Source organism: Tamandua tetradactyla, chromosome 15 (genome assembly GCF_023851605.1).
Source record: "Tamandua tetradactyla isolate mTamTet1 chromosome 15, mTamTet1.pri, whole genome shotgun sequence".
In the NCBI taxonomy this organism is placed as follows: Eukaryota; Metazoa; Chordata; class Mammalia; order Pilosa; family Myrmecophagidae; genus Tamandua; species Tamandua tetradactyla.
In genome coordinates, this window is record NC_135341.1 from 50192608 (window position 1) to 50215805 (window position 23198).

At 35.0% G+C, this 23198-nt stretch overlaps 1 protein-coding gene and 1 pseudogene across 9 annotated transcripts in view; one reads left to right on the plus strand and one right to left on the minus strand.

Annotated features, from left to right (window-relative positions):
- Positions 1-23198, minus strand: part of GOLGA4 (golgin A4) — a 150372-nt gene that overhangs the window by 11557 nt on the left and 115617 nt on the right. For all 9 annotated transcript variants that reach the window (XM_077129826.1, XM_077129825.1, XM_077129824.1 and 6 more), the window contains 2 exons: positions 16706-16781; positions 2780-2883 (listed from right to left, as the gene is read on the minus strand). In XM_077129826.1, the coding sequence (XP_076985941.1) occupies positions 2780-2883; positions 16706-16781 (180 nt within the window). The remainder of the gene's footprint in view (positions 1-2779; positions 2884-16705; positions 16782-23198) is intronic.
- Positions 13398-13769, plus strand: LOC143657446 (U7 snRNA-associated Sm-like protein LSm10; annotated as a pseudogene).

Below are 23198 nucleotides of genomic sequence, written 5' to 3' on the forward strand. Positions count from 1 at the left end.
TAATTGAGAAGAGCTCTACTTTCCTAGAATATGGTAAATTCCTTGAAGTTAGGTATGGTATCAAATTTCCATCTTCTTATTCATTATGGCAACAAAGTGCCACCGGTAGTAAGTACTCAATAAACGAACAGTAAATTACATTGAGTTCTTGCAACCAATTTTCAGTACTTACCTGAAAAATGTGTATGTCAGAAAAGTATAATAAATACTGAAGATAAAAACCACAGATAGCACACCTTCTCAACACAGATTCTGAGGCAGTTATTAGGTGGGGTTGTCTATGCCAAAATGATATCTCATTCAGCTGTCTCCCTCGTCACATCTTAAAATTAATTGCAGGGTCCTGAAGCACAACTTCATACTTGGCTGAACTGGTACCACCCCAGAATATATCTTGTATTCGTGCTGGGCCTTTCTTCAGGGAGACCCAAACCCTGTACATACGTCATCCACATACATTCACTACCTCCAGATGAAGCAGATTGAGGCAACTAGGCTCTTCATTTCACAGACCAAGAAAAGGTTAAATAATTTATTTAGCAATAACACTTGGATCATAGCACTAGTTTCACTAATGAATCAAAGCAACTGAAGTTCTGAAAGGCTTATTTTCTTTTAAGATATGCTCTTTTCCCAAACCACAATAAGGAGACAACTTCAAACTATCTATTGCACCTCACATTTGGGCTGCTGTCCAAGAAGGACCTAATAGAGAATGCTCTATTTCATTAGCTTTTTTTTTTTTTTTTGAGGTTTTGTTATTGTTTATTTGTTAAGTTAAAAATGAGGGATAAAAATTAAAAACTGCCATACAATTTTGTTTTATTTTGTGTTTAGTTTCAATCTTCTCTGAACAGATGAAACATAACAGACCAGTCCTGGGAGTAGAGGGTCACGGGAGACCATGGGGAGCTGAGCTAAGGTGCAAGGAGGAACAAGAAAGAAGAGAGGCAGGGGGGCTCAACCACTGGGGGCAGGGCAGGGGGTTCCTGCAATACCAACACCTGGTCCAAGGAATGTTCCAACTCTAACCCAAAAAAAAGAAACAGCAAGAGTGACTTTTATTCCTTTTGAAAAGGTTATTTTAAAAACAAGAAGAGGGCCAAGGGAGGTAGGGAGAAAATGAAATGCATTACCCTGAAAGAGGCAGTTTCAGGAAGGCTGGGGGTATAATTTTATAGCTTTTGTTTCACTTTTTTTATGTTTTGTGTTTTTTTTAATTCTTTTTTTTTTTTTTTTAACAGAGATTTAGTTCTTGCTATCTTCTATGACTGGCTCAACATGAAGAATCTCAATTGTGAAAGAAAAAGTATGTGACACATACAGAATGAACAAGAAGGTAAGAGCACAGAGCAAGACCCACTGGGGCCATGACCTCTGGAGCCATCACTCTCTCGCAAACCAAAGGAAAAAAAAAAAGCCCCCAAACAGAACAAAATGAAAGAAGCCCTCTCCCAGGCTGCAGCTGGCTCAGGCTGGAAGGTTATGTTTAAGACTGTCTAGGAAAGTGATTAGTTTTTGTTATGTTTTGATTCATGGTCCGGGAATTGCACCCGGGTCTCCCGCATGGAAGGAGAACATTCTACCACTGAACCACCCGTGCACTCTGTTTTTAAAAGATAAGGAGAAACTTAGTTTTAGCTAATTTAATCCTTTGAATTAAAAAAAAAATCCTTAAAAAAAAAAGACTGTGAATTAATATATCCCTCCTGTGATCCATGCACATGATCATCCTAGATATTACTTTAATTTGAAAATTATTTGATGCAATGAAATGTGATTTCTACTGATATTAAGGATTCAAATGACTTCTAGCCCTGTAATTTCTGGTATTTACTGAACCTCTAATCTATAAATTCATAATATTCTTTTAAGATATTTTCTTGTACCCTTTTTTTTTAGGCTTTAAATAGATTTGCAAAGTCAATCCCTGAAATGGTTTAGCATCCTATGAATGAGTACCCACCCCCAACATCAATATTTAAAACACTGATTGCTTTCAAGAAAACTCATCATTCCATTCTGAGCTAAGGTATACCAACAATATAAAATTCCACAAAAGTAAAAGTTGAAACAATGCCAAAATCAGAAACTGCTTTAAGTTAAAAAGTTTATTTGAGGAAAGACTCAATAATTTCTCTAAAGACAGTGAATTCAATTCAAGATATATTTACCAAAGTTCAATTTATATACGACTCTTTTTTAAAAATCACTGTAGGGGATACAAATAAGAATAAGACAAGCTCCTACATACTCAATGTAATAGTCTAGAAAAAAAATCAGCCAAGAATTATTCATTACATGGAGTAGTAATTTTAAAATGATGAATAGCTTATATGTGCAAGCATACTTTTCTTTCAGTGAATAAAGTAAAACATTTCTAAATTTTTCCAAGTAGCCATTCTTAGTTATGACCATTTCTAATACTATCCACAATATCCTAAAGTCTCCTTGGAAATCAAATGTGTTCCTAACTTTAAATAATATTAAATAAATAAATAATTAATTAAGTCACATGCTTTCCAAACCACTCTTAAGTTGATGAAATTTTAATTTAGTATTTTACATCACTCGACAGCATTTAAAAAATATACTAAAAATGTAACAAATACAAACAAGATCTGCCAATTCACTTTAGTGTACTAAGAACAATACTTACTGTCTACTATTAGCATATATGGTCTGCTAATAGGAAACACATGGCCTCAATATAGTAAAAACAGGACATACTCTCTTTTAAATTAAGGCATATACTGAATCAGCAGACATGATTTTATACCTTAGTCTCACGACCCATCATATATTCAAAAAGCACTTTTCGCAAATACTCAAATTCTGTAGGTTCTCCAAAGAGCGAGACATCAGTATGATGTAAATTGACACCTGTCAAATAAAAAAACAAATCAAATTGTAAAGACACAACCAGATACATTATTTATTGCTTTAAAAATTAGACAAACTAAAAAGCAACCAACGGAACAAAGAGAGGCATCACTCTTATATGAACTACTATATCATATTATATAGTTATCAAATCAAATGTTGCATATTATACTGTATCATATTGTTATATATAATAAATTGCATTATACTACATTATATTATATACACACAAACACACTAAACATTTTCTCTTAGAAGAGAAAAAAAGACAGCAATTTTATTTTTCACCTTTTTTTTCTTTCTTTTCACACAATTTTAAAAAGGTATTCTAAGGAAACACAAACATTCCTTAAAATTGACATTCCTCTTCTAAATGTTATGTGATGGCTTCAAATATTCTACATGATTAAAATTCTTCAAAATTGTTTTTAGTTAACTAAGGGTATAGTATCTCAGAATAGCATTCTAGTTTTTCTAGTATTTCAAATCTAAAATCACCTAGTTTAAATAGAGTTTAAAAAACTGTTTTGAAACTCAGGACAGATAACCCCAAAATGAGTAAAATATTAACACCATTATAGTGGTTTTTAAATAATTTGACTCAATATTTTATAAAAGACTCATAAAAACTTATAGCTTATCTATTATTCAAACTTCATTTCAATCTAAAAATAAAAACAAATACATTTCAGGTATGTGAAGTCATACTTTGATGAACTTATATTCCTAATAATGCATTATGTGAAATCCACACTTGCTTTCAATTCCAGCAGTATGGCACAATAGGTATTTTGAAAAGTCTTTGCTACCATGAAATATCTATATGCTGCATAAAAACATTCTAAGGTCATGAAAAATCCCTAAAGGAGGTCAGGGAGCAGAGGAAACTGAAACCACAGAAGTAACAGGAAAGTAGATGGGAAGCTGGGGGTGCCTAGAGAGTAATATCCCCTACTGAGAATGTTTAACAAACCAGAGACTAGGCTTTGGGCCCCGCAAAGTCAGAGAGCTGAAACAGACTCTGGTATACAGAGGGGAATATGTGCCTATCTGAAAGGGAATTTATCTGGAAACCTATCTCTGGGTCTGATCCAAGTGAAAAAAGAGGGTTCCATGAAAAATATGCAACCATGAACTTTAGGGTATAAGGTTCAAATTGCAATCTTTCAGACAAAGAATCCTAACACCAAGAAAATAAACTGGTTAAACTCTGGATGCACTCCTGAATCCTAACAGAGCATACAAAAATCCTCTCTGATAAATCCTTAATGTAAGACCCTTCGAGTTACCCACCACAGGTTATATTTAGTCACATGAGCTAATAGTAAAAAAATCACCACAGAATGAGACAAGCCACCAGGACCTAGAATCCGTAGAAACAATAAACAACAAAATTTATAACCCCCAAAGGCTCTCTCCTTGTAATTATCACATGCAAAATATGTATTAACTATGTTTGAAATAGTTAAAGAATAAAAGATAGTATTGGAGAAGTAAAGCTATTAGCAGATGACATGATCATGTATACAGAAAATACTGAGGAATACACTTCAAAAACTAACGTTAAAAAACATTAAAACTAATAAACAAGTTCAGCAAAGTTGCAGGACGCAGGATCAATATACAAAATTCAATTACATTTCTATACACTTGCAATGAACCATCTGAATATGAAATTAAGAAAATTCCATTTACAATATTATCAAAAAGAATAAAACACTTAGGATAAATTATTAAAAGAAGGGCAGAACTGCAGTAGTCTGAAAACTACAAAAGGCTGATGAAAGCAATTAAAGATCTAAATAAATGGAAAGACTCCAATGTTCATGCATGAGAAGACTTAATATTTTTAATATGGGTAGAGTCCCCAAATTGATCTACAGATTCAATGCAATCCCTTTCAAAATTCCACCTGGATTCTTTGCAGAAACTGACAAACTGATCCTAAAATTCAAGGAACCTTGAGCAGTTAAAACAATCTTGAAAAAGACGAACAAAGTTGGAGGGCTAAAATTTGTCAATTTAAAAACTTACTACATCATGGTGATGAATACACAACTATGTGATGATATTGTGAGCCACTGATTGTAGATCATGTATGGACTGTATGTGTCAATTAAAAATTTGTCAATAAAAATATTTAAAAAATAAACTTACTACAAAGCTATAGTAATCAAGAAACTATAAGGGTAAGACATATAAATTTATGAAAAAATAATTGCAAATCCAGAGATCAACACATACATTTATAGATGACTTTTTTCTGACAAGGGAAAAATAATCTTTTCAACAAATGGTGTGGCAAAAACTGCATATCCACAAACTTCACACAATATGCAAATATTAACTCAAAATGGATCAAAGATATAAAATGAAAGGGCTAAAACTTTAAATCTCTTTCAATAAATCAGTAGTAAATCTTCCCGATCTTGATTAGCAATGGTTTCTTAGATATGACATCAAAAGCACAAACAACCAAAGGAAAAATACAGTTGATTCTCATTATTCACGGTTGTTATGCTCTATAAAGTCACCATGAACAATGAATTGATGAACAATGAACAGCTGTTCCTGGGGGAATTACAGGCTTAGATTCCTTAGAGTCTCTCATCACATTTTTGTCAACCAGTCAATACCTAAACATGTTTTATGCATATTTCCATTTAAAGACACCTTGCTTGATGTGTACTGTTGATTTATCAACACTCATTAACACATTCATTATAACCAACAGAAAATAATTCATACCTAAATAAACCTTTTCTAACACAGATTTTCTAAGTAACATCACAGAGTTCTGGCTCTCAGGAGCAGTATGCAGAATTTCAGCTTTATGCTGAATATGAGGGTATTTAAAATAGCAAAATCCCCAACAAAAAGCACAAACCTGCAAAAGACAAGGCATTAAATATACTGCGAAAAGGACATTCATTATCACTATAAGAGCTGAAACGTAAATGTGGACCACTGCCTTTTGTTCAACCTAGGCAGAAACTCAAAATTTTCATTACTTTATGCATGGCCATGAATGACCAAGAAAGCACCACAAGTATTGATTTTGAGGTTACAAATAAATTTTAGCGAAGGCAAATCTAAAAATACAAAACTCAGGAATAATGAGGACTGACTGCAGGTAAATTAGATTTTATTAAAACTCTAAACTTTTGTGCTTCAAAGGAAACCATCAATAAAGGAAAAGACAAAATGGTAAAGAATATTTGCAAATAATATTTCAGATAAGATATTTCATTATATCTAGACTATATAAAGAACTCTTACAACTCAATAATAAAATAACATATAACCCAGTCTAAAAATGGGCAAAGGATCTAAATAGATATTTCTTGAAAGGAGATATACGAATGGCCAGTAAACACATGGAGATGTTCAATGTTCAGCAAAATGGTACAATAGCTAAGAAGGAGAATTTGGGAATACCTAACAAAACTACCTAATATATTATTAATATACCATTCAAATGGTATATATACCATTTGATACAGCAATCCCATTTCAAAGAGCCATCCCAAAGATACAGTGACAATACAGAATGACTATGCACGAAGCTATCTGCTTCAGCACTATCCATGATAACAAAAAGTTGGAAACAATACCAATATCTATCAATAATGGACTGATTGAACAAACTACGTATAGCCACATAATGGAATGCTAGACAACAGTAAAATGCAATGAGGAAAATCTCTGTATTCTGTTATGGAATGATCTCCAGGATTCATTCCTAAGTGGGGGGAAAAAAGTAACTCAGAACAGTGTGTATAAGATTTTACCTTTATTTAATGAAGTGAGGAAATGCAAATATATTTCTGTATCTGGAGCAAAGGAGTGAAAAAGAAGATTAAAGAGTTGGACAGGGAGACTTCACAGGTATTGGCGATGTTCTGAATGATGGGTTCTTAGGTGTTTCCTAATCTTCATACTTTTACACGCATTTGTATGTTTGGAATATTTCAATGGAACAAGATTATACCTTTAGAAATAGCAATTTACTCAAACCACAATTTGCAAATACAGAGTTCTCAGAAAACTAAATGGTATATATATATATATATATATATGTGTATGTGTGTATGCCTACATGTATCACCATTACTTTTTTCAAAATATATCAGTCTATATCTCATATTTAAGTGTTTCAGTTCCCATGTCTATACAAATTACAAGAATTTATAATGCTTTTTACTTTTCAGGAAATAACTAACTTTTATTTTAAATATGTGGATTACTTATTTATTTATAGCCATTTTCTAGGAGAAGCAAATAATTCTGTTTTTAAATGAACGTGACTTTTCTTCAAATAGTAGTATATAAAAGAATGTTCTCCCTCCTCTAATAGCTCTTACTTTGGATTTCAAGCAAATAGAGTGGAAATTAATTATAGTTCAAATAAAAATGCTTCCAAATCGTCTACCTAGTACCTCTTATGATTCTTTCCAAGTAAATTCATCTGGTATTACTCAGCATTTTCAATACCAAGGTAAAATTTTTTTTTTATACTGTTTAAATTTTTTTTTTAAATACCAAAAAACACCAAATGCAAACATTCTTCTTAACTTTTGATCATTCTGCTCTACACATGTAATCAGTAATTCACAATATCATCACATAGTTGCATATTCATCATCATGATCATTTCTTGGAACATTTGCATCTATTCAGAAAAAGAAATAAAAAGAAAACAGAAAAAAATTCATACATACCATACCCCTTAACTCTCCCTTTCATTGATCACTAGCATTTCACTCTAAATTTATCATTTGTTTCCCCTATTATTCATTTTTATTCCATATAGTCTATTCATCTGCTGACAAGGTAGATAAAAGGAGTATCAGACACAAGAATTTTCACAATCACACAGCCACAATGTGAAAGCTGTATCTTTATACAATCAACTTCAAGAAACATGGCTATTGGAACACAGCTCCACATTTTCATGCAGTTCCCTCCAGCCTCTCCACTACACCTTGACTAACAAGGTGATAGCTATTTAATGCATAAAAATAACCTCCAGGATAACCTCTCGACTCTGGAATCTCTCAGCCATTGATACTTATTTTGTCTCATTTCACTCTTTCCCCTTTTGGTCAAGGTTTTCTCAATCCCTTGATGCTGAGTCTCAGCTCATTCTAGGATTTCTGTCCCACGTTGCCAGGAAGGTCCACACCCCTGGGAGTCATGTCCCACATAGACAGGGGGAGGGTGGTGAGATTGCTTGTTGTGTTGGCTGGAGAGAGAGGCCACATCTGAGCAACAAAAGAGGTTCTCTTGGGGGTGACTTTAGGCCTAATTTTCAGTAGGCCTGACCTATCCTTTGTGGGGTTAAGTTTCATATGAACAAACCCCAAGACTGGGGACTCAGCCTAAAGCTGTGGTTGTCCACACTGCTTGTGAGAATATCAAGAATTCAACTTGAGGAGGTTGAATTTTCCCCCGTTCTCACTTTCCCAAAGGGGACTTGGCAAATATTTTTTCCACTCACTGATCAAATCACTCTGGGATTCATCGGGGCATCACTCTGGATAAACCAACAAAATCTCATGTCCTACCCAAGGTTCCATGTACTTATGTTGTTCAACCAAGCTATCTACATAAGTTATATTAGGAAATGCACTAGTCAAAATATAAATTTTGTACCAAATAAACATTTTTTGCTTTAGACTCACACGTAAGTTGAAATTTTAAAATATTAATTACCATCTATTTTCAACACCCTGCAGTAATGACATTCCTTTGTTCTTCCTCATGCAAAAACGTTTTTTAAATTTGTACATTTAGTCACTATAATTATACACTCTAGGCATTCCTAGATTATACCATCTCAATCTTCATTGTCTATCTTTCCATCTGATTTCATTTATGATGCCAGCCCTCCTCCCTCTATCATTCTCACATTCAGCTTCACTCAGTGTTTTAACATAATTGTCTTACAGTTAGGTAGTATTGTGCTGTCCATTTCTGAGTTTTTATATTCAGTCCTTTTGCACAATCTGTATCCCTTCAGCTCCAATTACTTAATATCTTACCCTTTTCTATCTCCTGATGGTCTCTGTTACCAACGAAATATTCCAAGTTTATTCACTAATGTCAGTTCATATCAGTGAGACCATAAAGTATTTGTCCTTTAGTTTTTGGCTAATCTCACTCAGCATAATGTCCTTAAGGTCCATCCATGTTGTTACATACTTCATAACTTTATCCATCTTACAGCTGCATAATATTCCATCGTATATATATACCACAGTTTGTTTAGCCACCCGTCTGTTGATGGACATTTTGGCTGTTTCCATCTCTTGGTAGCAGTAAATAATGCTACTATAAACATTGGTGTGCAAATGTCCGTTTGTGTCCTTGCCCTCATGTCCTTTGAGTAGAGATAGCATATAGATGGGTCCTGTGTTTTAATCCATTCTGCCAGTCTATGTCTTTTGATTGAGGAGTTCAATCCATTAACATTTAGTGTTATTACTGCACGGGTAGTACTTTCTTCTACCATTTCGCCTTCTGGATTTTATATGTCATATCTAATTTTCCTTCTTTTTACCTTTACTCATAGTCTTCCTTTCTACATTCTTCTCCACACTTCTCTCTTCTGTCTTTTCGTATCTGTCTCTAGTGCTCCCTTTAGTATTTCTTCCAGAGCTGGTCTCTTGGTCACAAATTCTCTCAGTGATTTTTTGTTTGAAAATGTTTTAAATTTCACCTTCATTTTTGAAGGACAATTTTGCTGGATATAGAATTCTTGGTTGGCAGTTTTTCTATTTTAATAATTTAAATATATCATCCCACTGTCTTCTCGCCTCCATGGTTTCTGCTGAGAAATCTACTCATAGTCTTATTGCGCTTCCCTTGTATGTGAAGGACTGCTTTTCTCTTGCTGCTTTAAGATTCTCTCTTTCTCTTTGACCTCCGACATTCTGATTAGTAAATGTCTTCGAGTACATCTATTTGATTCTATTCTCTTTGGGGTATGCTGCACTTCTTGGATCTGTAATTTTAAGTCTTTCATAAGAGTTGGGAAATTTTCAGTGATAATTTCCTCCATTAGTTTTTCTCCTCCTTTTCCCTTCTCTTCTCCTTCTGGGACACCCACAACACATATATTTGTGCGCTTCATATTGTCCTTCAACTCCCTCAGTCCCTGCTCATATTTTTCCATTTTTTCCCTATATTTTCTTTTTCTTGTCAGATTTCAGATGTTCCATCCTCTAATTAGTCAATTCACTAATCCTATCCTCTGCCTCTCAAAATCTACCATTGTAGGTTTCCATTGTCTTTTTCATTTCTTCTACTGTGCCTTTCATTCCCATAAGTTCTGTGTTTTGTTTTTTCAGACTTTCCATTTCTTCTTTTTGTTCATTCCTTGCCTTATTTATATCCTCCATCAATTCATTGATTTGGTTTTTTATGAGGTTTTCCATGTCTGTTTATATATTCTGAATTAATTGTTTCAGCTCCTGTATCTCATTTGAATTGTTGGTTTGTTCCTTTGACTGGGCCATATCTTCAATTTTCCTAGTGTGATCTGTTATTTTTTGCTGGTGTCTAGGCATTTAATTACCTTAATTAGTTTATTCTGGAGATTGCTTTCACTTCTTTTACCTAGGGTTTTCTTGCTAGATGAATTTGTTGTCTCTCTGTTCTTTGACATTCAGTTCAGCTTTTTATGGACCTCTGGCTTAGGTTTTGTTTAACAGAGGAGAATTTTTCAGTTCTTGTGTTTTTGTTTCTTGCCCTGCTTGTATGGTGCCTGGATTTTCCCAGACCAAACTGGCCTCCTATCAGGAGGAAAGAGTCACCTGCGTTGGTTTTCCCTGAGGGTGAGACCCAGCAGCTTGAAAGCCTTTATGTGACATCTCTGGGCTCTGTTTTTCTTATCCTGCCCAATATGTGGTACTTGTTTGCCTGCAGGTCCCACCAGCATAAGATGATGCAGTACCTTTAACTTTGGTAGACTCTCCCTGCTGGGGATGTGGTGGAGACAGAGGAGAGATTGTAGGCTGGTTTTAATGGATTCAAGTTACCAAGCCCTGGTGTCTGAATTCCTTGAGGGAGGGATTCCACCTGAGTTGGGCTTCACCCCTCCCCTGGGGAAGGCACAGGCTCCAGAAAAGCCCTTAAACGAGCTTGTTTCTAAGGCGTGATATTCTTGCAAGCAGTGAGGACAACAAAATCAATAGGCCCAGCCCTCAATCTTGGGGTTTGTTCATATGTAACTTATCCCTGTAAAGGTCTATGCCTACTTAAAATTAGGCCTGAGTCACCCCCAGAGAACATTCTTTGTTGCTCAGATGTGGCCTATCTCACATGGCAAGCAAACTCTCTGTGCCCCACCTCTTTATGTGGGACATGACTTTCAGGGGTGTAAACCTCCTTGTCAATGCAGGACAGAAATCCTAGAATGAACTGGGACTCAGCATCAAGGGATTGAGAAAATCTCGACTGAAAGGGGGAAGAAATGAGACAAAATAAAGTGTCTGTGGTTGAGAGATTTCAAACACAGTTAGAGATTATCCTGGAGGTTATTCTTACGTGTTATATAGATAACCCCTTCTTAGTCTAAGGTGTATTAGAGAGGCTAGAGTAAAGTGCCTGAAACTGAACAGCTGTGTTCCAGTAGCCATGTTTCTTTAAGATGATTATATAATGATATAGCTTTCACAAAGTGACTGTGATTGTGAAAACCTTGTTCTCATGCTTTTATCTATGGTATGGACAAAATATGAGTAAAAAATATGGATTAAAAATAAATAATGGGGGAACAAATGTCAAAATAAATTGGGCAGAGGGAAATACTATTGGTCAAAGAGCGGGAGGGGTAAGGGGTATGGTATGTATGAGTTTTTTCTTTTTTCTTTTTATTTCTTTTTCTGGAGTAATGTAAATGTTTTGAGAAATGATTACAGTGATGAATATACAACTATGTGATGATATTAACTGCACACAAAGTATGGAATGTTCATATGTTAAGAACGTTCATGTTGTATGTTGACTGGTTTTATTAATAAAAATTTAAAAGAAAAACGGAAAGCTAAACCCTAAACTAGTAAAACTGGGTATGTTTATGGAAAGGGAAGAAAAGAGTAGAGGGAACAAAGATGGACATTCAGTTTCTCTGAATAATTCTTGATCTATAGTTCTGACTTCAGAACCATGCACATGTTTTATATAATCATTATAAAATAAAATTAATTCATAGTGGAAACAATCAGCACATAAAAACTGAAAACAAAATGAAACAAATATATACAACCACATATTAAATTTCTGATTAAAATACAAAGAAAAGCATTAATTCAAATTACTTTTAACACAGTAAGCACACATCCCAAATGGAATTATATCCTAAAATACATCATAAACTGCTTCATTAGTGTTAATCATATTAGTATTATTTTCTGAAAATATTGCATTTATAATGTATATTTAGCTACGTTATATATATATACACACATATAATTACAAATTACTCATTATGTTATTGTTAGAGACATAGATTTTCACCATAAGAACAGAGAGGTACAATATAAAATCAGAGTGGAAATATTAGTATGAACTAGACGTAGTATCACTTCTTTATTGGGGGAGGGGGTTGCATGGTCAGGGAATTGATGTATTATCTCTTGAAAACATTTTTGATACCAGAAATCAAGGAAGTATTAAGAATGTGTCAAAAAGATACAGGAACCATTCTGAATGGACCCTCATGGGTCAAAGAAGGACAGTTTGAATGCCAAAAAAGAGAATTCCAGCAATTGGACAGAAAAAAAATCTTAAAAATCCATGACTTTATAATAATTCCATAAAAAAAAAAGAATAAAACAAAACGAACCCTCACTTTTCTTCTTTGGATGATGCCCAAATACTAACTCATTCTGAAAAATGGGAAATAAAGGACAGAATCAAGCATTCATCCTGCTCCCCTTATATAAGATATACCTCAAGGTAACCAAATAGATAATATAGGAAAGTTTCTGCTTATGTAAGAATTCCAGTTAACATATGCACAAGAAATGGCAGAATCTGAGTATCACCACTACACAACCCCTAATGAAACAATAGTTCTAGATAAACAATAGCTGATAGATGCTAAAACCACAAATGAAAGGACATGCTCATGACACCTAAACTGAGTGATAAATCTCAAAATTATAGAAATATTATGCATCTTTTGAAATGAAATGAAATCACTCATCTTTTGAATGAGTGGGATGTACATAACACTCTTCATGAAGTATTCTTGTCAATAACTCAAACCTAAATCTGGTCAAGCCTTAGCTCTAATTACCCAGTTAAAGAAAGTACAGAGGGTTGAGGAACAAGTTAAAAGATACCATGGACTATGCTCCTGGAAGTGGCCCATCATTGCCAGGGCTTCTTGGTTCGCCTGGCATGGGCAGGAGGCATCCCAGCTGGATACCTGCTAGCTTCAGCGGCAACCTGAACAAGGAAAGCAAAAGGAATATCACGTGCAAGCAGCCAGCCTGTGTAGCAGAATGGCACTGAGGCACTCGATGAAGGAACAGATCATTTCAAGAACAGCCTAATCATCCTGCTACAGGGCCTCCAGGGACAGGTAACCATTGTGGACTTGTAGGACAAGAGTATGGCCCATGGACACAGAGTCAACATCGATGCTTTCACGATCATCCGCCTGGCTAATATCATATACATGGATGACTAAAAGCATCAGGTAGAGCTGGATGACCTTTGTAACAGGTCATAATATTCACTATCTCCACATCCCAGATAATATGAACATCACCACTACCTTTAAGCAGCAACAGATCATTCATCAGGTGTGCAACTTTGGTGGTAAGGGCAAGGGCCAGGGCCGGCATGAATTTTCCTCCAAACACTGTAAGTAGGGCTGTATTCTTAGTAAGCCCCAGCCCCCATTCTGGTTCCCCAAGAGTTCTAGCGACCCAACTCCCTGAAATACCTCCCTGCCCAAATGCTGGGAAGGCAGCAGGGATAGCCCAGAGACTGGTGTCTGACAGACACCACCTGTCACAGCTGTTTTTCACAAGGTTCCATCTCTCAGACTCATCCTATTTATCTGTCTACATCCTTGGGGTAGGGACAATTCCATCTTCTGATCATTTGCATCTGAATCCCTGATTTAGAGAATCTGCCAAATAATTTTTAATACTCTCTCAATGAGGATGATTAAATGTGCTTGGCCTGAATGACCCATAAATGTCCCTTTTTTCTGGCAATTATGTTCATTTTCTCATAAAACTAAATTTGGATAAAAAAGAAGATAGATACCATGGAGATGGAATCCAGAAATTCAGAATGTGGTAAACTCCATAGGACAAGTAACTTGGCTTCTTCAACAAAAAAAATGACCAGAAAAAGAGAGAGGGAGAGAAGAAATCTTGAGTTTAAAAGAGACTTCGGTGATTTATCAATCAAAGGCAATGTATGGACAGTATTTAGTTTCTGATTCAAACAAACCAACTATTAGATCACCAGAACAAGAAAATATTTATGATGCTACTGGTAAGTCTGAATAATGACTGGATATTCAATGATATTTAGGAAGCACTGTTAATCCTTTAGGTGTGATAATAACATTGTAGTTATTTTGAAAAAGTTCTTTTGTAAGCTACATCCTGAAATAGTCATATATGAAATGATAAGATATAATACCTGAAACTTTAAAATAAATGAATGAACCTAAGGATAAGTAAGGTTGGAGTATGGATGAAACAAGATTGGGTGTACCTTGAAAACTTGAAGTTGGGTGATGGGTATATGCATATTTGTGATGCTACTCTCACTACTTTTCTATATGTCTGAAACATTCCATAATAAAAAGCTTAAAAGGAAGGCATTATTAATAGAGAGGAAAACAACAACTAATAGAAGAGCACTGCAACCATATAACTGACAAGGATAAATATACACAATTTTAAAATAATTTCTACAAATCAATAAAGAAATGACAGATAATCTAATTCAAAAAGAAGTGAATGATATAGATAGACATCTCACAAAAGAGTAAGTACACTTACTAAAATGAATGAATAAGCAAGATGCTTGACAAAATTATTAGTGGGAGAAATGCATTAAAATCATGTTACACACCATTTAGATCAACAAGTCTCATTCACTACTGGGAGAAGTGGATATTAGTATAAACTTTACAGAAAAATACAAAATGTTCATATCCAATGACCCAGCAATTCAACTCTTAATCATATACTCTAAAGAAAATCTTTCACATGTGTACTAGGAGACAAGAATATAAAAAATTAATACAATCGAGAAGAGTGAACCACAACTATACACAACATAGATGAATACCACAAAGCTTATATAAGTAAAAGAAACTAACAGGTTACATAAAAATATTTACAGTATGATTATATTACATAAAGTTAAAAACAAGCAAAATCTAAACAAAATATTTTTGGGGAATATATACATAGGCTATAAGCAATAAAGAAGTACAAGGAAATAAATAACATAAAGTCAGGGAAAAAAACCTGGAAAGTCAGCACAATGGGAGAGACAATGCTATCATTTCAGAGGTATGCACAGGGGGCTTCTAAAGAAATGGTAATGTTTTACTTCTTACCCTGTAAGGCAGATATTCAGATGTTCATTCTATTCTTACTCTTAAAGAGGTAGCATAGTGGAAAGATTAGTGTGCATATGCAACCAGTCGTTTCTGGATTGTTGAGAGGATTAAATGCATTGATAGATAATACTAAGAACACTTAGTATTATATATGTGGTAGCTATTAAATAGACAGCACGTGCTAATTTTAGATATTAAAACAAAAATAAAAGGAAATTATGCATGAAACTCTGAAGTTGAAACTAAGAAAAAGAATCAAAACTATTCTCTCTGTGCTGCTGAATACCAACTCAGCACAGTGACATGGTGAGAATCACATACAGTTGATTTAGCTATGATTAATAAACTTTGCAGCAGGAGTCTTCTCTGCAGAGAGTGATAGGAAACCGCAAAACTGATTTTCTCTTTTTTCTGAAGAGAGGTTTGGAAAGAATTCAAAGCAAGCCCTTATTTAATTTAATTTAAATTTTTATAGTATCATGTTATTTCTCAATTAATAAGAGCTTTCAAAAATACAAAAGAATGGTCAATGGTTTTGATTGAAGCTCTGATGTCTCATGATAAAGCAGAAAACTTTAGAAATGATTTAACAAAATAAAAATATTCTTAATGCAGTTAGGCAGTGAAACTAAACTTTAGAGAATGGGTGATCTTATCTCAAGGGAAACAATCCATAAACACTCAAGCTCATCTTTAATATCCTTTGCAAATGGCATGTTTTCAAAGTAAGATAAAAATATTTCCAAATCATCCATCCTCACCTTGAATACAAGACTTTTTATGAAATTATTTTCTCCTTAAGCCATGGTTTAAGAATTGGTTACAGAATTATTATAATAATAAAAAACAGGAAACATTTAAAATATATAAATCTGTGCATTTCTATGTGTATATATGAGTGCATGCAGGGGATTACAAAAAACATGTTTGCATACATACAGAAAAGAGTCTGGAAAATATAAATTGTTAACTGGGTCCACCTGTCAAGTAGAGACTAAAGTGGAAATTTGCAGTTTTCACTTCTACACATCTGCATGTATTCGCAGCATGTAATGACACATGACTGAACCTTGATTTTAATTTTTGTCTTAGATTGCTGTCATTCTTTCCCCCAAAATAACTGTTATTGGTTAATTTCAAATGTAAGATGCTCATTATAAAGAACAAAGATTAACAAAGACAAAAATAAAAGTCATCCATAAATCCCATTTTTACCTTTATAAGGTGTCCCTACTGTTGTTGCATATACATTCTTCTCATATTTCTTCAAACGGTCTTCTAAATTGTGAATCTAAAAATGACAAATATCCAAACCATATTGTAAGAGTCATATAGAAACTATATGTAGAAAAAGAGAACTGCTGTAGCCACTAGATTGGTTAAATGCTGAAGACAGAATGTAGGCAAACAAAATTAATACAACTGCTTTTTTAGATATGATGCTAAAAGCATAAGCTACCAAAGAAAAAACAGAGACTTCCAGGAAGATGGCAGATTAGGATAGGCTACATTCACTCCTCTACTATAAAACAACTAGAAAACAGGCAGAAAATGACCAAAGCAGCAGTTCTGGAGTCTGGGTGACCAGAGAAAGACCTCTGCATTATATAAGGGAAAACACAGATGGAAAAGCAGAGAAAGAATAACTAAGAAATTGAGATGAGTATACCCAGTCACCCCTATGATGCCCCACAGCACAACAGCTGTATCAAGCAGCTGAAAAGTGGCACACTTCTGCTTTGAAGAGGTGCGGGAGGCATTTCTCTCAGTCCTACAGCCTAGCATTCCTGTGTAATAATCTGGGAGCAGTAGACTCATTTTATCCGCATACAGAGATCCTGCTGGAGACCAGTACCTATCCCTCATCACTGCAGGTGCTTGATTTGGAGGAGTCTGGGATGTCCTCCCCTCAGGATGAGAGGGAGATGTAGACCAGATCCTATGTGACAATTGGCCAGAGAGAGAGAGACACTCTGGGTCCTGCTGCCTTCATCTATTTACACAGGGGCTCAGAGTACTCACTGTACTCATGAGCAGAGAAGCAAAGCCAGGCAACCTTTCCCCACCCCTGAGGCAGTCTTGCTGGCCAGCAAAAATCAGAGCACTCCTGGGCCAGCTGCTGGTTGGTAAAGTTGAATTTTTCAGTCTCACAGCCCAGAGTTTTTCTACACAAGGGTCTGGTGAACATTGCACCTGAGTGTTCATCGTGGTACACAGTGCCCATCCCCCATACCCGGAGCTGCCGGGGGGTCTAGGGCCTTCACTGGATTTTCACCTGGTCTGGACCTGCCCAGTGAGGGCTGGCACCATCAGAGAGAAGCAGAGTCATGGGAAAGACGTAGCCCAAGAGTGCCATTCACTGGGAAGACTGGGAAAATGCAGTCTGGCAGTCTGCTTCTCTGTCCAACCTCTAACAGACTCCTGAAAAGGGCTGCACTCCCAGAATTAGGCCCAGCCCTTGGTTTGGCTGAGAATTACTGACAAACCAAGTGCCAAAGAAGACCTTCAATGCAAACCCAAACAAAAAGAAAATATTAGACAAGAGAGGGAAACCAACCTTCAAAATAACTTTATCAAGATAATCAAATGCCAAGAAACCTGTAAAAAAAAATAAAAAAACCATACAAAGAAGCAAGAAGATATGGCCAAGCCAAATGATCAAATTAAAAACCCATAGAAGGGGGTGGGTCACAGTGGTGCAGCAGGCAGAGTTCTTGCCTGCCATGCCGGAGACCCAGGTTCAATTCCCGGTGCCTGCTCATGCAAAAAACAAACAAACAAAACAAAAACAAAAACCCATAGGAGAGCAGGCCACGGTGGCTCAGCAGGCAGAGTTCTCGCCTGCCATGCCAGAGACCTGGGTTCGATTTCCAGTGCCTGCCCATGCAAAAACAAACAAACAAACAAAAACCATAGGAGACACAGAATTTGCAGCTAATCAAAGATGTTCAAACAAATCTAAATAAGTTCAATGAGTTAGCCAAAGAGATAAAGGATATCAAGAAGACACTAGAAGAACATAAAGAATTTGCAAGAATAGAAAAATAACAGATCTTACAGAAATGAAGGATACTGTAGATAAAATTTAAAACATACTAGAGACACACAATAGTAGATCTGAGGAGGCAGAGGAAAGGATAAATGAACTAGAGGACAGAGTAACTGAATTCAAACATACAAAAGAACAAATGGTGAAAAATAAGGAAAAATTTGAATTGGATCTCAGAAAAATTACTGACAAGATTAAGTACACATATATAAGAATAATCAGTGCCCCTGAAGGAGAAGAAAAGAATTAAGGGTTAGGAAGATTATTTGAGGAGCTAATTGGGGAAAACTTCCCAACCCTTATAAAAGATATAAATATGCAAATCCAAGAAGACCAACAAACTCAAAATAGAATAAATCCAAACAGACCCACTTCAGTATACACACGTTAATCAGATTGTCAAATGATGAAGAGAAGGAAAAGACCTTAAGAGCATTAAGAGAAAAGTGAATTATTACATACAAGGGAAGCCATATAAGACTAAGCACTGACTATTCGATGAGTATCATGCAGGTGAGAAGGCAGTGGTGTGATATATTTAAGGTTCTGAAAGAGAAAAATTGCGAGGCAAGATTTCTTTATTCAGCAGAGCTCTCCCCAAAAGTGAAGTAGAGTTTAAATTTTTCACAAATAAATGCTGAGAGAATTTGTTACAAGAGACCTCCCCTTGAAAAAGGCAGGAGAGAGGAAAAAACTTTCATTCACATTAGCAACTAAGAGAATCAAGTATCCAAGGATGTAAAGGACCTGTACTCAGAAAACCACAAAAACAATGTTTTAGGAAATCAAAGAAGACTTAAATAGGTGGAAAGACTTTACGTGTTCATGGATAGGATAAATGTTGTTAAGATGTCAATTCTACCTAAATTGATTTACAGATTCAACACAATACCAATCAATTCCAAACAATCTACTTTGCAGAACTGGGAAAGCAAGTTATCAAATTTATTTGGAAGGGAAAGGGGTCACAAATAGCCAAAACACCCTGAAAAAAGAATGGAGTGGGAAGACTTACACTTCCTGCCTTTAAAGCTTATTATAAAGTCACAGTGGTCAAAACAGCAATGGTACTGGCACAAAGACAGACATATTGATCAATGGAACAGAACTGAGGGTTCACAAATAGACCCTCAGATCTGCAATCATTTGGTTTTTGACAAGTCCCCCCAAATCCAATAAACTGGGACAGTATAATCTCTTCAATAAATGATGCTGGGAGAAGTGGGTATCCATATCCAAAAGAATAAAGGGGACCCTTACTTCACACCTTATACAAAAATTAACTCAAAGTGGATCAAAGACCTTAATAGAAGAGGCAGTACCATAAATCTCCTAGAAGACAGCACAGGGAAATATCTTCAAGACTTAGTGATAGGAGATAGCTTTTTTAGACCTTACACTCAAAGTATAAGCAATAAAATAAAAAAAAAGGATAAATTGAAAATCCTCAAGGTAGAACATTAGGTACTTCAAAAAACTGTCAAGAGGGTGAAAACTCAATAGGAAAGAATATTTGGTAACCATATACCTTACAAGGGCTTGATATCCAGTTTACATAAAGAATTCCTACAATGTAACAATAAAAGGACAAACAATCCAATTATAAAATGGGTAAAAGATATGAACAGTCATTTCTCCAAAGAGGAAATACAAATGGCTAAAAAGCATATGAAAAGATGTTCATCTTCATTAGCTATTAGGGAAATGCATATCAAAACCACAATGAGAGAGCAGGCAATGGTGGCTCAGTGACAGAGTTCTTGTCTGCCATGCTGGAGACCCAGGTTCGGTTCCTGGTACCTGCCCATGTAAAAAAAAAAAAAAAAAATCACAGTGAGATATTGGCTCACACCTATAAGAATGGCCACTATTAAACAAACAGGAAACTGCAAGTGTTGGAGAGGATGTGGAAAAATAGGAACACTTGTTTACTGTTGATAGGAGTATAAAATGGTACGGCTGCTGTGGGAGACAGCTTGGTGGGTCCTCAGAAAACTAAATATTGAGTTGCCCTATGAGCTGGCAATTCTGCTACTTGGTATATTCTCAGAAGATATGAAAGCAAGAACACGAACAGACATGTGCACACCAATGTTCATAGTGATAGTGTTCACAATTGCCAAGAAATAGAAACAATCCAAATGCCTATCAACAGATGAATGGATAAACAAGATAGATATACTTATTATGGTATATTATGCAGCAGTAAAAAGAAATGAGGTCCTGAAACATGCGAAAACATGGGTGAATCTTGAGAATATAATGTTGAGTAAAATAAGTCAGACACAAAAGGATAGACAACTATATGATTTCACTAATATGAACCAACCAGAATATGTAAACTCTTAAAATGCAGACTATAGGATACTGAGAAACAAAAAAGAAGCTAGAGAAGGGGAAGCAGTATCCTAATATATTCAGAATTTGTTTGAAAGGGGTTGTTTACAGTCATATATGTCATCAAGTAACACTACAAATTTATATAAGTTCTTGCATCAACTAGAACAATTATATGACACTGGTACAAAGAGTTAATAATAGAGTGGTAGGTGGAGAGAAATACTTATTGCAAGCTACAGACTATAGTTAACAGTAGTACATTAAAAGTATTTCATCAACAGTAACTGGTGTACCACACCAAGACTAAGAGTCAATAATAGGGGGAGATAAGGATACAGGATGTTTGGGGTTTTCTTCTTTTTAAAAAAACTTCTCTTTCATTGTAAAATATAACATACATATAAAGTAAAGAAAGAGAAAAGCAATAATGTTTAAAGCACATTTCAACAAGTAGTTACAAAACAGATCCCAGAATTTGTCATGGGCTATCATTCCACCATCTTAGATTTTTCCTTCTAGCTACTCCAAAACACTGGAGGCTAAAAAGAATATTAATATGGTGATCCAGCAGTCATATTCATTTTTGTGTATCTATCTGATAATTTTCTTTTGGAAGCAATGAAAATAGTCTAGATTTGAGTGTGATGGCTGCACAACTAAGGGAAGATACTGTGACATACTGATTGTATACTTTGGATGAACACTGGAATATATGATCAGTAAATATTTCTCAGTAAAATCTGCAAAAGAAAAAATTGATAAACTGGACGTCAGCAAAATTAAAAACTTTTATGAGTCAAAGGACATTATCAAGAAAGTGAAAAGACAACCAACAGACAACCATGGGAGAAAATATTTGGAAATAACATATCTGAGAAGGGCTTCATATTCAGAATATATAAAGAACCCTTACAACTCAACAACAAAAAGATAGACAACCTAATTTTAAAATAGGCAAAGGACTTGAAAAGACATTACCCCAAAGACAACAAATGGTCAACAAAGCCAAGGCGCAATGCTCAATATCATAAGTCATTAGGGAAATGAAAATCAAAACCACAAGAAACTACTTCACGCTTTCTAGGATGGCTATAATTAAAAAACAAAAAACAAACAAAGGAAAAAAAACAGGTATTGGGCAAGGATGTGAAGAAATTGGAACCCTGGTACATTGCTGATGGGAATGTAAAACACTGCAGTCACTGTGGGAAAAAATTTGTCAGTTCCTCAATAAATTAAACATAGAACTAACATATTAACCAGCAAACTCCACATCTAGGTATAAACACCCCCCCCAAAAAAGTAAGAATGTATCCACACAGAAATATCACTCAGTCATAAACTGAACCTTGAAAGCATTATGCTAAATGAAAGAAGCCAGACACAAAAGGCCAAATATTATGATTCCATTTATAAGAAATATCCCAAATAGGCAAATTTATAGTTACAGAAAGCAGATTAAGGGTCACAATGGGAAGTGACTGCTTTATTGAGTACAGGGTTTCCTTTTGAGATGACTGAAAGCATTCTGGAACTGGATAGCACTATTGGCTGCACAACATTGTGACTATTTTAAATGTCACTGAATTGTATGCTTAAAAATGAATAAAATGGTAAATTTTATGTTATGTATATTTTATCACAATGAAAAAGTCAGAACAAAAATTGTTAAGTTAGGACAGTTTTGAAGACTGAGGATGTTAAACAAATTTTAAAGCAATCATTTTGAGAATGGATGGGAAAAGCTAAACCACCTGGGAAACAGAAAAAAATAAAACAACACTGTAAAACACAGCAACTCTGCAACTTAATAACTGTCTATGAATTTTTTTTAATTTTGTGACCAAAAATTTCAAATATAGAAAGTCTAGTACAATTAATGCCTATATACCCATCCATCACCCAGATTAAATGATTATCAAGGTTACTATCTACGAATTTTGAGGGAACTGGAAAATCCCTGGATTTGGCCTTAAAACTAAGCCTGTACACGGGTAGTTCAGAGGTTAGAATGCCCGCCTTCCATGTGGGAGATCTGGGTTTGATTCAAATAATAATTTCTTTCTAAAACTAAAGTTATCAAAAATTATGCAAACAGATATTGTTATCCAAAATGTATGAGCACTAAAAATAACAAGATGCAAATGGTCTTGTTCAAACATGTCTTCAAGAATTTATAGTGCTACCCTCTAAAGCCTTTGGATTTGGAAATAAAATTTCCTGTGTAAGACAAAAGGATTTCAAAGCCAATTATTTATTTATTTATTTTTCAAAGCCAATTATTAAATCAGCTATTTTTTTAAATTAATGAGTAAGACC